The 14,835-nt window shown below is 34.8% G+C and overlaps 1 protein-coding gene across 1 annotated transcript in view; it reads left to right on the top strand.

The window, feature by feature from the left end:
* The window catches only part of ADGRV1 (adhesion G protein-coupled receptor V1), a 511,275-nt gene that overhangs the window by 344,481 nt on the left and 151,959 nt on the right, over positions 1–14,835 (top strand). The window contains exon 86 of the mRNA XM_070569690.1: positions 6,106–6,284. Within this exon, the coding sequence (XP_070425791.1) occupies positions 6,106–6,284 (179 nt within the window). The remainder of the gene's footprint in view (positions 1–6,105; positions 6,285–14,835) is intronic.

Raw genomic sequence — 14,835 nt, 5'->3', positions numbered from 1 at the left:
GCTTACTTGAAGAACGTATTTTGTAAATGGTAGAATAAAGTTAGAAATCATTTTACAATTGCACTTGAGCATTCATATCTTGTGCCTTAATTTCTCCATATAATCAGGCTGTGAAGAAAAAAATATATTTATTATTTATTCTTTGGCAGAAAGGCTACTTAGTGCCAGAGCATAACAACAGGAAGGGACATGCTAAAATTAGCTGTGTTTTTCCTTCGTCATTGATTTAATTTGAGGGGACATCAAAGGTATTAAGGACAACAGACTGATAATTGCTAAGATAAATTGACATACCCAGGAAATACTGAATTCTCCAATCCTCAAAAAGCCTTGCAATTTATTTCATGCAAAAATTGTTAAGAAAGAGGGAGGGCAACTGGAGCAAGGATGTGTGGTAACATTTCTTAGACTCTCCTCTGACATGAATGACCAAGAACATATGGTAATGACAGAATTAATAGTGTCCATGATCTGTAACTAGGCCTGATGCTATAAATCACTTCAAAGTTTCTGGTGACACATTTAACAACCAAATAGTAAATGACAGGGTAAATACCAATCTTATCCCACTTACCATGAAAATTTATGAGGTTCAAGCAGCCTGTTTTTAACTTAAAAAAAAGAAAAACATTTCTCCTTTATATTTTAAGAATATACTAATATGCCTATTAGTATTATATTATATATATATATTATATTAGTATATATCATACGAGTAGACTAATGAATCTCTGTTTATGAAGCACATGAAAGCATAATTATGAACTATTATAATCAAACAATTAACAAGCTATGTCTTCTATTTTTCTATTTGGGTAGTCAGAAAATAGTAGTAGTCGTTGCTGAAAATGTTACCGTGAGAATAAAGACATGTCCGTACAGGAATGTAAGTTAATATGCTTACAGACACACAGTCTTTTAGTTTAGTCCTACCTATAGTTGACCTAAATTATATCTGAATATTTTAGTTGGATCATTTGCATCTTAATCAGAATCAGTTTCAATTCTAACAGCCTCAATTACTAATTCTGAGAAATATACTTCTTCCAGCCTCAGTTTCCTTCTGCGTAAAAAACAAAAAAATCATAATAAAACTTAGGAGAGAAGTTGTCTTGATTAAATGAGATACAGCTTGATGTGGTGTCTACATCTATTACCCAATTTGTAAATATTGGTTCCGTTCTTCCTCTTTTGTACCATTGCATTTAACATTTTAAAGTTTCCACTAGTTACCATTGACCCTCTTCATTAGGAATTCAATCAAATCAACTAACATTATTGAGCCTCCTAAAATTCTTTGTGGCAAGGTATAAAAATGAATAAACTCAGAAACTAAACCAAATTATTAAATTGTTGTTAAATTCAATAAAAATTGCTAACTCACATTGTATACATCTTTGTTTATTTGATATTTATCAATGGAGATTATATGCAAAGCATTTTGCTAGGTACTATGAGGTAGACAAAAATTAATCTTCCACAGCTCACAGTTGTGTTTCAGACGTTATATTCTGATAAACCTTTATAAGTTTTCGTTTAGTGTTAGCGAAAAAATGCAGAGGGAGAGAAAAAGACTTATCTCCATGCTTGCACCAAGAAAATGCATCTCCGCTGGCATATGAAGTGAGTGGGAGTAAATGAGGACAAAAATATAAGCTCTCATGCAAATAATAACATTGTCAATATTTATCTGAATTCCTATGGAAATAATTCTTAAACTTAGTCAGTCTTCACAAGACACTTTGCGCTTATGTTCACTCCCAGTTCTATAACCAACCCAGGGTATGAAGAGGCAATGTTTTCTCTCACTGTCTTAGCGTCCTCATCTCTAAATAAGAGGTTGTGGTCAGATGTTCTATGAGGTCTGTATTGCTGCTAAAATCCCTAGTGTACATCCATGCCATTAGGGTTTTTATTTAAGGAATCGTAATTTCTACAGTGATTCAGTCACAGAGCGTGAGTCAGGAAACTCTTGATAACTTATAGGTTAACCTCTTCTTTTACCAGAGGAGGAAATTGAAACCTAGAGGAACCAAATGATACTGGCCAAAAACATGCTACTTATCCTTGCAGAACTGTGTTTAAAACCCAAATCAAGTCACTAATCACCATGGCTTTTCAAATTTTTATAAATCTAAAAGAATCATGATTTCTATTATTCATTATTCACCTGAAAGTTTATCTTTTGAGCGTATGTGGGGACCTTTGCAAATCTTCCTTTCTTGTATTTCTATAGCTTGTGTTTATGACAGGAAATTTTCAAAAATATCAAGTAGTTTTCTTTAAATTTGTTAAAATGGGCTTTTAATTAGGTTCTCTCAAGTTATGGTCACCCAGGTAGTCTTGAAACACCGGTAATTGTGAGAGGTGTTTGAATTTAAATACATTGTCCTTCAATGATAAGCATTGACAAAAATAAGAAGGTGGCAGTTCAAACATATTCAGTGTTTACAGTTGACGTTAAAGATGTGACTCTGGTGACTTCACTAATTTTTAAACACACTGCAAAACGTTCTATTGAGTTGTCCCTTTCAAAGTGGCTAGTTTGATGTTACTAATGCTGAAAACATTTTTTAATCCTTTTGGACTTGCCTTCAGAGCCTACATCACATTAATTCTAGAAAACTTTGAATTCTGTGCGTGTATAAACTAGTCAAGTCAGATTCATATAGCTGATGAAGTTTGGGGATAATAACATTTTGGCTAAAAATGTAACGTAACTCCACAGTGATGATGATGCTGCATCTTACGGGATGGTCCCTAAGATAGTTCTAACAAAACTTTTAAAGCTTAGAGATAGAAATGTAAATAGAGACCTAGATATTGAAATTTTCAGTTCACATTTACTCTTTAGCAGGAAAAATGTAAGATGGGCAGTGAATGGTAAGCCATGCTCAGTCTGTGAGAAGCATGTTTGGGTGAGAGTGACACCCTTGTATTGAGTTCTCATAATTCTGCTAATTCCAGCATTGGATAGTCACACAGATTACATATGGTCTCTATGTGTCAACATAAAATTATTATGCGAACATAGTGGTCTCTTAATACTCTTATCTTAGATTGCAAAGGAGGAACAGTGATTACAGGAAAAGGAATATAGTCATTGCTCCACTATCTTCTTTGTTTGGAGAATGGCAGTAACTGGAGGTTTTAAGCCAACTGCTTTAGAATAACAATATATGTCTCAATCAAGGTTTTTTTTTTTTTTTGGAACAACAAAGAACTAAGTGGAGCTAATATAAGCAAACATTCAAATCAAAAAAGGAATAATAAGCATATAGGATAACTCATTGAACCCAAGAACTGTAAGTCCAGTTGGACCCCACAAGGGACGGTAATCATGAATGGAAGGCTTTCTCTGTCCATTCCTCTCTACAAACACACTTTCTCTCTTCACTGTACTTTTGGCTAGACCCATCACTAAAGTTCATAGGTCCTCTTTTTTCCATTGCCCAGCTTAGACTATCACCAAATTTCAGGGAATTCAATGATAGATGAGTGGCCCAGCCTGGATCAGGCTTCTCCCTTGGATCGAATCAGCTGTGGACAGAGGTGCAGGGTCTTGAGCCCACTCTACATGTGTTGGGCTTGGGGGAGGAGTAGGGAGACAGGGTTCAGAGAAGGAGAGCTCATGGCCTAGGCATATCCCAAAATGTACCTGCCATAACTATATTAAAATATTTTAAAATTCAAGTAAAACTTTTAGTGAATTAGTCAAAAGAAAGATTGTGTTTGGGCCATATGGTATTTCTAGAATATTTAAATGTTGTTTCATTACATAGTATTCCCATTTTATAGAAAAAAAGACATATAATGAAAAATGCTGTCCTTAGGGTATACCTCAGTGGCTGGATTATTTTGAGATGGAAAGGGATTTCTTTTTAAATCGACATAAAATTAATGACTTTTGGAGCCTGTTTTGCTTAGTTGAGTATTCGAGAATTCAGCCACACTGTGCCTTGATCTCTTTGGAGCAGAAGTATTGCATGATGAATCTCGCAATTACCCTGGTGTCAGTCTTATCTGAGTCTATGGCAAAGGTCAGACAGTTGCTGAAAGGTTCAGTGATCGTAAGTGATGGAACTAATGTCCATCTGCGTAAAAGCCGACATTTCAGAAATGTCCTGGTCTTTATCAGGATGAATCAACTTAGAAGTCATTTACCAATCCAATCCATACTCTCCTTCCTGATTCTTCCACCCACTACACCACTGAGTTACCACGTTGTATGGCTACATACATGTATCTATTTAAAATAAATAATTAGTACTTTTATTTTAGACATAGGCTAATCATCCTTACTTTGTGTGAATTTTCATTCTCTACCAGGCAATATTGATTACCTCAGCATCAGACACTTGATACAATCTACTTATTTGGGTACATGTCCCTATAGTAATTATAGAAAGAGTGGGGAAAAACTTTCTTGGGCCTAATAATTTTAAAAAATAAGTTAGAACAAGTTTACATAAGGAACAACTCAAAACATGCTTCATCTTTGCACATCTAAGCAGATGTACATAAAGATATAGAGTGCTGACAGGAAATAAAATTCAGAAACAGAAATCTCCAAGTAACCAAATATTTGTATCCTTTCCTGGTTTAGCCCAATCAATACGAGGCCTTCAAGGTGAATTTGGTCCAGATAGAATCTTACTTGGAAGCCTCAGTAAATAGCATCTGAAAGCCTTCCAACAAACATTAGGCATGCTTATTTATCACGTAGAAAGAGTTTCCACTGTATTCTGATTACTTTTGGTCTTAAATTATTTATCTTTTGCCTTTCACACTGTCTGACATCCTAATAGAAGATTTTAAGGGAAGTGGTAACATTTTCCAGTGGTGACTATGTGCTCAGTACTTTATATGTAATATCTCATTTAATCTTTATGATAACCTCATTGTAAAGGTGAGGAAACTGAGGCTCTGGGGTTGTTGTTATTTGCCCAAGGTTATCCCACTGATGTATAGATAGATAGATAGATAGATAGATTATCCCTCTGTATTCACACTCTTTCCACCATATGAAATTGAGAAGGGGGATTTCTCCAGTGAATAAGTATTATTGTGTGAAATACGTTTGACATGACATTCAATGTTGTTCCTGTACTAAATGATAATTAAGCATAAGTGCTCTCACAGAAAGAGATTGCTAGAAGGCGGAATATGTAAGTTCTACATTTAGCTTAGATACAAGGTAGGTGTGGGATTTGGGGCCAATAATAACATCTCCAGGCCTCAGTTTTCTTATTCTGTCTATCTAATGTGTCCCCTCCTTCCCCTCACTCTCTCTGTATTTGTCGCTTTTATATTTTTATCTTAATGAGGTAAGAAGTAACAGATACAAAATATTATATAATTATAAATATTTTCTGTAATGATTTCTTTCCCACTTGTTTGGAAACTAAGATTCAAGAAAGCACACACTTCCCCCATCTCTTTCTGCTATATCCCCAGTGCCTAGACTGGTTCCTGATATTTGGTAAGCACTCAATAAATTCCTGTCAAGTGAATGAATGAAAAGGAGAGAGTGTAAACTGAGAAAGAAAAACAGCTACGAAACCCACGCCATCCCAGTACTTTTTTCTCTGTGCAGTCTGTATCTTCCAGTAGACTGGGACTGGGGCTGTGTTCACAATTATATCCCCCCTCCCATAAACAGTGTCTGGCCCTGCCATATGATAAGCTCTCAATAAATAAAAATTATCAAAAAGTCTGGAACATAGGGCTGTTTACTTCATTATCATCGTGAAGTTATTCTCGTGGAAAGTAGATTTGAATATCAGTGTATGTTTCTTCAAAGCCACATTTATAGGACAATCACAGATGCTCATGACTTTAGAGTAAATCAAAGCAAATTAAGGAAAATAAAAGTACAGTAAATAAACTATTTCCCAACGTTTCCAGACTTTTGAAGTATCCTGAATTTCTTGAGTGTATGAAAGAATGAATGTGTGAACTAGTGAAAAAAATCAAATCAAAACTACAGTTATTAAGTAGATCCGAGCCCTTGGTTCGTCAGTAACTTTATGCGTAAGCCAGGTGAGTTTGTGTCCTGTGCCGTTAGACCAGAGCCTGTTCATTTTATCTTGTTTCCTTCCTTAGTCTGTGAATTTCTGGTACGTACTGGTGATGAACGACGAACACACAGAGAGGCGATATCTGCTGTTTTTCCTTCTGAGTTGGGGACTTCCGGCTTTTGTGGTGATTCTCCTCATAGCGATTTTGAAAGGAATCTATCGTCAGAGCATGCCACAGATCTATGGACTCATCCACGGTGACCTGTAAGTACATCCAGGCAGAGCACTTTGCCTTCTCAGCCTTCATGTGCCCAGGCAGCTTGATGAACAGATGGTGGAAGCAGGTGCCTGGGGAATGACTGAACGACTACCAGGAAGACGTTTGCTTTCCTGCCACCCTGTCTGAAGCTCTATTTCCTCCAATTATCCCTTTAAATAAGAAACTAGTGCCTCTCCACTTCCTTTGATAGATGCAGTTTTCTCAGGTGGGTTGATGTAGCAAACAGTTCACAGTAATTTGTACCTTAGCATAATTAGTTTATCTCATTGAGACAAACAAAAATACCTAGCGAAATCAGGGAACCATGAAAATTTTGATAAAGAATGGAATGAGTGAAAAATTTGAAGTGTGGCACATTATCTAAAGGGTTTGATCTTTTAGGGGGAGGGGGAGATAGCAGGCATCATCATCTATAAGATCCCTAAATATCAAAAGACTGTATCAGAGTGAATAGAGAGTGCACAAGGAGATGAGAAGAAGACAAGTCAACAGGGTCCTTCCTATGTATATTCTTATAAAGTACGTTAGTAGTCTTGAAATCTAACACATCTTCATACACACACACATATATACATGCCTTAATTCTGAATCAGGGATCTTACAGCTTTGAGGAGCACTCAGCCTGTTTTATTGACTCCACATGTGGGGAAAAAAACCTGTATAATAATAAAGCTTAATCAGCTCCCTTGCTGTAATGAGGATTAGAGGAAAAAGTAACATTTCTAAATAAGAAAGAATAGCCTATTCACCATCTTATGAGGACAGTATTTACCTAATTATCTTATGTATTGTGCAGATAAAAATTAGTTAATGACATGAAAAATCTTTGAAAGTAAAAGTTCTATCTAAGCAGAAGTTATTTCAATATCATTATTGCCTCTGATCAATTATGATCGTCCATTATATACTTAATAAATACTTGTTATTGATGTATGCAGATATCTCTCACACATGGACAACCACAGACATGTATCCCACACCACATTCACCCAAAGGAGACTAGCTATGTAATACACACACACCAACTCGGATACCAAATATAGTAATTGCGTCTTTTTACTGAGATTCAATAAGGCTCCCTCGTACAGATTATAGTATTATGATGTATTTTGTCCATATAAAATTCTAAAAGCCTAATCTTCTGAAAGGAATGATCATGTCTTTTCAAAATCGTATTATCACATTTTACTACCCCTGGCATTAATTTAAGTCTTGAGTTGCCAGGATTCGTTTTAGAAAGTTCTGCAACATTCTTTGTCAAATACAGAGTAACCATGAGACAAGCCCTGGTGGCCAGCAGCCCATTCTTTTCATGAGCTCCCTGGCAAGACAGGACTTATTTGGCGGCAGTTTTAGCATTACATGTGTACCCACTCTTTCTTGAGAAACGGGACCTGATGGAAGCGATGTTAGTTAGAAGAAACTCTCTCCACATTTCTGAAAGGATTTTTAAGAAGAGAAATAAACTGTTGTGCAAGAATGTCCAAATCAACTGACTCTTCAAATATTTGCCTTCTGAGGCTTCTGCAAACAGTTCTTTATTACCAGTTCAATTATAGTAAGTGAAATGTAAAATATATTAACGTCTATGTGGTTTTAATATTATAGGATTATTAGACCCAAAGTGACTAATCTTAGCAAGGATCACTTTTCTCCTTTATTCACATAGGATATTCCTAAATCATGTCCAGGGAAATTTATTTTAATTTTTAAAAAATTCTTTATGTTTTAGTATCACTTTAATCTCAATATAAGAATATAAATTAATATATTGTTTATATAAAATGTTTATGTAAAGTATCATATACCTATATTATAATTTAAAACCACGCCTTTTCTCTAGAGGTAATGATAGGATTTGTGGTTGTGTGAAATAACAACTGATCTGTTATGCAGTGATTACTTCGTAATGATAAAAAGTTTCTTTTTGGTAAAGAATTTTCCCTAAATAGATCTCTAATGCATTGCTATATACAAGTTGTTACTTTTAAACTGTTTCTGTTAAATTTTGGAATGAAGATTGTGATCATTCCGTAAAAATAGGAAGTGATCTCTCTTTTCTTATTCGCTGAAATAGTTCACAAGTTTGGTGTTACTTCTTCCGTAATATCTTGGAAGACTTCACACATGAAGTCGGGCCTCAGGTTTTCTTTGTAGGAAGACTTTTAATTATTGATTCGTTTTCTTCAAAACATGTAGAACTATTAATATTTTCTATATCTAGTTCTTTCTGTGTCAACTTGCTGAATTGTCTTCTTTCTATGAATGTTTGCATTTCATCTAGCTATTCAAATTTTTTGATGTTTGTGAGATCTGTAGTGATGAATCTTTTCTGATTCTTGATATCGATAATTTGTATCTTCTCTCACTTTTTTTCTCTCTTGATCACCCTTGCCTAGGGGTTTATCAATGTTATTGTTCTTTTCCAAATTCAGCTTTTGACTTCTTGATATTCTCTATTGTGTATTTGTTTTCATTTTTATCAATTTCTACACTCATCTTTTTAATTTTATTACTTTTACTGTCTGGATTTTGTCTCATTTCCTTCCCCCCCCCCTTTTTTTGCCTTATTGTGTGCCAAGCACTATGCATTTATTTTGTTTACTTTTTAAAATTTTTCTGCAGCTTTATTGAGATATAGTGGATGTATATCATTGTGTAAGTTTAAGGTGTACAATGTGATGATTTGACACATGTATCTATTGCACAATGATTACCACAATAGAGTTTGTTAACACCTCCATCACCTCACGATTACCTTTTTTCTCTGTGTGTGTGATAACATCTAAGATTTACTCTCTTAGCAACTTTCAAGTTTATAATACAGTATTGTTAACTATAGTTATCTTGCCGTACATTGGATCCCAAGAACTTACTCATCTTTTTCTGGAAGTTTGTGCCTTTGACCAATATCTCCCCATTTCCCCCACCTCCCCAGCCTCTGGCAACCACCATTCTAATTTATGTTTCTATGAGTCAGCTTTTTTAGATTCCTCATATAAGTGAAATCGTTCAGTATTTGCCTTTCTCTGTCTGACTTATTTCACTTAGCGTAATGTTCTCAAGCTCTAGTCTCATGGCTGAATAATATTTTATTATGTATATAATCTCACATCTTCTTTATCCATTCATCCTTAGAGAGACACACTTAGGTTGTTTCCATGTCTTAGCTATTGTGAATAACTGAATAATGCTTCAGTGAACATGGGAGTGCAAATATCTCTTTGAGATCCTGATTTCATTTCCTTTGGATATATACACAGCAGTGGGATTGCTGTATCATTTGGTAGTTCTATCTTTAATTTCTTGAGGAACCTCCATTTTGTTTTTCATAGTGACTGTACCAGTTGGCATTTCCACCAACAGTCTATGATCTTTATTATTTTCTTCTTTCTAACTTTGAGCTTAGTTTTTCTAGCTTCTTGAGGTATGAAGTTGGGTTGTTTATTTGAGATCTTTTTTTTTTTTCATAATCTAGGTGCTTATTGCTATAAACTTCATCTTAGAACTGCTTTTAGTGCATCCTGTAAGTTTTGACACATTGTGCTTTCATTTTTGTTTGTTTCAAGATTTTTTTTTGGTTTCCCTTTTGATTTCTTCTTTGACCCATTGGTTGTTCAGGAGTTTATTATTTAATTTCCACCTATTTGTGAATTTTCCAGTTTTCTTCCTTTTATTAATATCTAGTTTCATACCGTTGTGGTTGGAAAAACTACTTGGTATGATTTCAGTCTTCTTAAATTTGTTAAGACTTGTTTTGTGACCTAATATATGATCTATCCTAGAGAAGGTTCTGTGTGTGCACCTGAGAAGAACATGTACTCTGCTGCTGTTGGATGCAATGTGCTATTTTATGTCTGTTAGGTCCATTTGGTCTAAAGTATAGTTCAAGTCCCAGTTTCCTTATTGATTTTCTGACTGGATGATCTATTCGCTGTTGAAAATGGGATACTGAAGTCCCCTACTATTATTGTATTGTTGTCTATTTCTCCCTTCAAATCTGTTCATATTTGGTTAATATGTTTGAGTATATATATATTTATGATTGTTATATCCCCTTGATGAATTGACACTTTATCATTGTATGATGGCCTTCTTTATCTCATTACATCTTTTGAGTTAAAGTCCATTTTGTCTGATAGAACTATAACTACCCCTGCTCACTTTTGGTTTCCACTTGATCTAATATCCTTTTTCATCCCTTCATTTTGAGGCTATGTCTGTCCTTGAAGCTGAAGTGACTCTCTTGTAGACAGCATATAGTTGGCTCTTTTCTGTCCATTCAGCCACTCTATGCCTTTTGATTGGAGAATTTAGTTTATTTACATTTAGAGTATTTATTGATAGGTAGAAACTTACTAATGCTGTCTTAGTAATTGTTTCCTGGCTGTTTTGTAGTTCCCATGTTCCTTTCTTCCTCTCTTTCTGTCTTCCTTTATGAATTGATGATTTTCCTTAGTGGTATGCTCCAATTCCCTTCTCTTTATCTTTTGTATGTCTACTGTAGGTTTTTGCTTTATGATTATTAGGAAACTTGTGTTCAAACATCTTCTAGATATAACTGTCCATTTTACGCTAACTACTTAACTTCAGTCACATACAAAAACTCTACTCTTTTCCTCCCCCTCTCCTTTTATGTTTTTTATGTCACAACTCACCTCTTTTCACATTGTGTATTCATTAACAATTAGTGTAGCTTTAGTTGTTTTAACATTTTTTTCCTTTAACCTTTATACTAGAGTTAAATGGTTGACACATTACCATGTTACAGTACTGAGAATTCTGAATTTGACTATATACTCACTTTTACCCATGTGTCATATATTTCTATATGTTTTTACATGTAAAAACATAATTAGCATGCTTGTATTTCAGCTTGAACAACCACCTTCAGCTTTTCTTGTAAGGCAGGTCTAGTGATGATGAACTCCTTCAGCTTTTGTTTGTCTGGGAAAGTCTTTGTTTCTTCATTTCTGAAGGACAGCTTTGCCAGTTAGAGTATCATTGGTTGGAATTTTTTTTCTTTCAGCACGTTGGATGTATCAGCCCACTCTCTCCTAGCCTAAAAGGTTTCTGCTGAGAAATCTGTTGATGGCATGATGGGGGTTCCCTTATAAGTTACAAGCTTCTTTTCTGTTGCTGCTTTTAAGATTCTCTTTTTGTCTTTGGTTTTTGACAGTTTTATCATAATGCGTTTTGGAGAAGATTTCTTTAAGTTGAGTTTTTTTAGGGACCTATATTATATATTCAGAAGTCCAATAAAGATCTTTACCGGAATGACAAACAGCTGTCTTTTGGTTAGTGTGTTTAAAATTGATCTCCTAAATGTGTGTTTTGACCTCCATTCTCTATGAAAGGTCCACCATTCACCCAGGTACCAAAGTTATGAACTTGAGAAATTTTTCTACTTCTTTTCCTTTGTGTTTCATATTCTCTTAATCACAAATTATTTTCTAGGCTAACTCCTAAATGTCTTCCTAATCCATTTTCTCATTTTCATCTTCCTCTCTTATTTTATTCATCTCTTCTGTTCTGTCATCTTTGATCTCTTGGGTTGCCTCCTAACTTGTGTTCCTATCTTTAATTTCTTCCTTTTATAATCCATTCACTAAATTCTGAAATATGTAAACGATCATATCGTTCTGATGCTTAACGTCCAACAAGTGCTTTTCATTTCCTTCGAGGTCATGGATTGTTAGGTCATTCGTGGTTTGACACTGAACTGCTGAGCCAGCTTCCTTCAGCATCCCTCCCACCCGTTCTCTCCAGTTACCCTTTGTAACTGAATTGCTTGATATTTTCCATGGTCTCTTATGGCTAAACCTTTGAATATATCTTTTATGTCTCAAATGCTTTTCTTTCCTTTTGTCTGCCTAGAAAATACCTATTTTTCCTCTAAACACCAACTTAAATATCACTCTGTAAAGTTTCTTTTTCAGGTTAAACCTCTACCTCTTATATATAGCCTTGGAACCTTTCATCAATCCTCTGATTGTACCAATCATACTATATTGTGAATATTTGGTTATGTCAACTATATAAATTGAAATTCAACTGGAGGTCAGTGATTAATTACAGAACATATTTAAAAGTTAATAAATTTATGAAGGATGTGGGGTTAATTTACCCCTTAATGGAAATAATCTGAATTGGAAAAAAGGGAAGCCTTAACAACCTAAGGTAAGTTTACATAAATGAGGGTTTATAGAATGCTTTCAAGCTTTCTCTATGTATTAACATATATATAATAAAATTTTACATAATAATATGGTTAGCAAAATGTGTCTAAAATACCTAGAAGTCACCAAATAATACTAAATTTCTCATCATTTTAAATATTTCATGAAGCATGTCGTAATTTGTAAGAAAGAAATTTTGTTATACATATACAAAAGAGCAAATTCTAATTTACCAAAACGAATGAATTTTTGAATCTAGATTTAAATCATACAACATGATTTGGAGAAAGGTCCAAAAGAGCCTATAAAATTTTAAATTTACTTTTGTCTATAAAGCAGAAAACACAGTATAGACTTGTTCTTGTTTCTTTGTCGCTGAGCAAGATGTTGCTATGACTCTACGAGGAATCACACTATACTCAAAGTTAACAAAAGAAGCCTTCCTATACCTTTAAATCTTTTCAAAAGCTGTTTTCATCACTTTTTGAAATTAGTGCTAGACATTCTTCCAGCTTTCTTTTTATCTTATAATTGAAGAATGCTTAACTAAAATAAAGCCAAAGTAAGTGAAATGTGTCCCTGCTTGATTTGCATTTGGTACCAGAGGTAATTCTGTTGAGAGTACCCAGATGTCATCTCTAATGAGTGGTTCATATTGCGTGTCTTTGGAAGTAGCCATTTATATTTCTTGGATTGGCTTCTTGGCTGGTTTAGGTAAAGGAAATCAGCTGAAGGAGAATCCCTAGCCTTGTCATGCAAAGTGCTGAGGAAAGAGAATACAGGACTGAGTTAAGAGCCAGTGTGGAAGCAAAAGGAATACGACCCTGACAATTGCCCCTAAATAGATAATATGGCATTAATCTGGGGCCACAATTATGTGACTATGGATGGATAGAGTGCTTGAGAATAAGTGTCAGTCATGCCATACAGAGAGGAGGACAGTGAAGACATTACATATCTTATCTCGCTATTCCTGCCGCTGAGCTGCAGGACCCTGACGCATCAATAAATGTCAGTAACAATAAAAATGACATAATACTGACGATAGGTTGTTTTGTACTTCCAAAACACTGGCTTTTTTCTCTTTCTTGCTAATTCATATGAATTCAAACTTAAAGAAAAATCAGTGGCTATTTATTGAATAACTATGTGCAAAGGCCTAAGTGAATTCTCTTCTGTTTAAGCTAAGAATTTCTTTGCTCCTAATGAAAAAATACATAACAATTTTAAAATTGATTCCAATTTTTTAGTTTTTCAGTATCTCAATTTCTTAGTATTTCAGCATCATGTTTTAGTTTAGGTATTCTTAACAAATCTTCATTATAACCTCTTCTGATTATCCTGCTCCTGAACTAAATTACCCATTTTATAAATCACTTAGTCCTCTGAAAACAATCTAATTTTGCTAGCTTAATATATTAGGAGAAATGTTCTTAATGTAGAGCACAAATCTGCGTATTCTAAATTGGAACTAAGTAGAAGTAATAGCGCTCTATGGGAAATATATCATATGAGAGTCTTTCTTTTCATTACATTACTTAAAAAGAGAATCATGAAAACATGTTTATAAATATAGGGGCCTGTTTACCTGTTGTCTGAGAATTAGAGAAAATTGCCATAAATCTCTGGAAGAGGGATGTTGTCAGGATCTATTCATGGATTTGTCTGGGTCGGGGGGTATGTTACTGCACATGGGTTCACACACGCAGACAAAAAATACATGAACATAGGAATAGCAGCTTTAGACTAGCATTTTCCATTTATTCAGAGCTCCAGAATAAAAAGATATTAAAAGTATGCTTCCCTACAAGCTTTTAGAAATTGAAAGGTTGGGAAATATCTAACTTGCCTTGATAAAGTTCCGGGCATGTCCTCTAATGCATATCGTGATTCAAACCCCTGTTCAAAGACTTGCTAGCCTCTTAGACTTCTTATTCTAAACGTACTCAGTTTATCTGACCTTTTATAGCTCCTGATTGTACAGCTCACTCTACTAATCTCACTTCTTTCTCTTATCTTGTGTTAGCTTTCTCTCTCCTAGCAACTACCTCAGCTTTTCTGCCTATCGCTTTCTCTCTCTGAGAAAAATTCCAACTAATGGTTTGAGTTACATCCCTCATGGCTTCTCTTCGTCCCTGGATCCTCCTCTTCACATGCAAGATGGAACCGAGACAAAAAGAGAATTTCATAAAGCATTGACTCCAGTTCCTGTACAATCCTCGAGTCATCCTGACAGCATTGCTGACAAATGTTGATTCACTTGATATTTGAATCCTCTGTGAGAAAGAATATATTTCCTCCCAGGACTTTTTCACATAGAGTTGGAATCCTTTAGATTCTGGCTTGGTATCTAACT

This window comes from Equus przewalskii, chromosome 13 (genome assembly GCF_037783145.1).
Source record: "Equus przewalskii isolate Varuska chromosome 13, EquPr2, whole genome shotgun sequence".
In the NCBI taxonomy this organism is placed as follows: domain Eukaryota; kingdom Metazoa; phylum Chordata; class Mammalia; order Perissodactyla; family Equidae; genus Equus; species Equus przewalskii.
The sequence above is the reverse complement of the archived record's forward strand: the minus strand, read 5'-3'. Positions and strand labels throughout refer to the sequence as shown.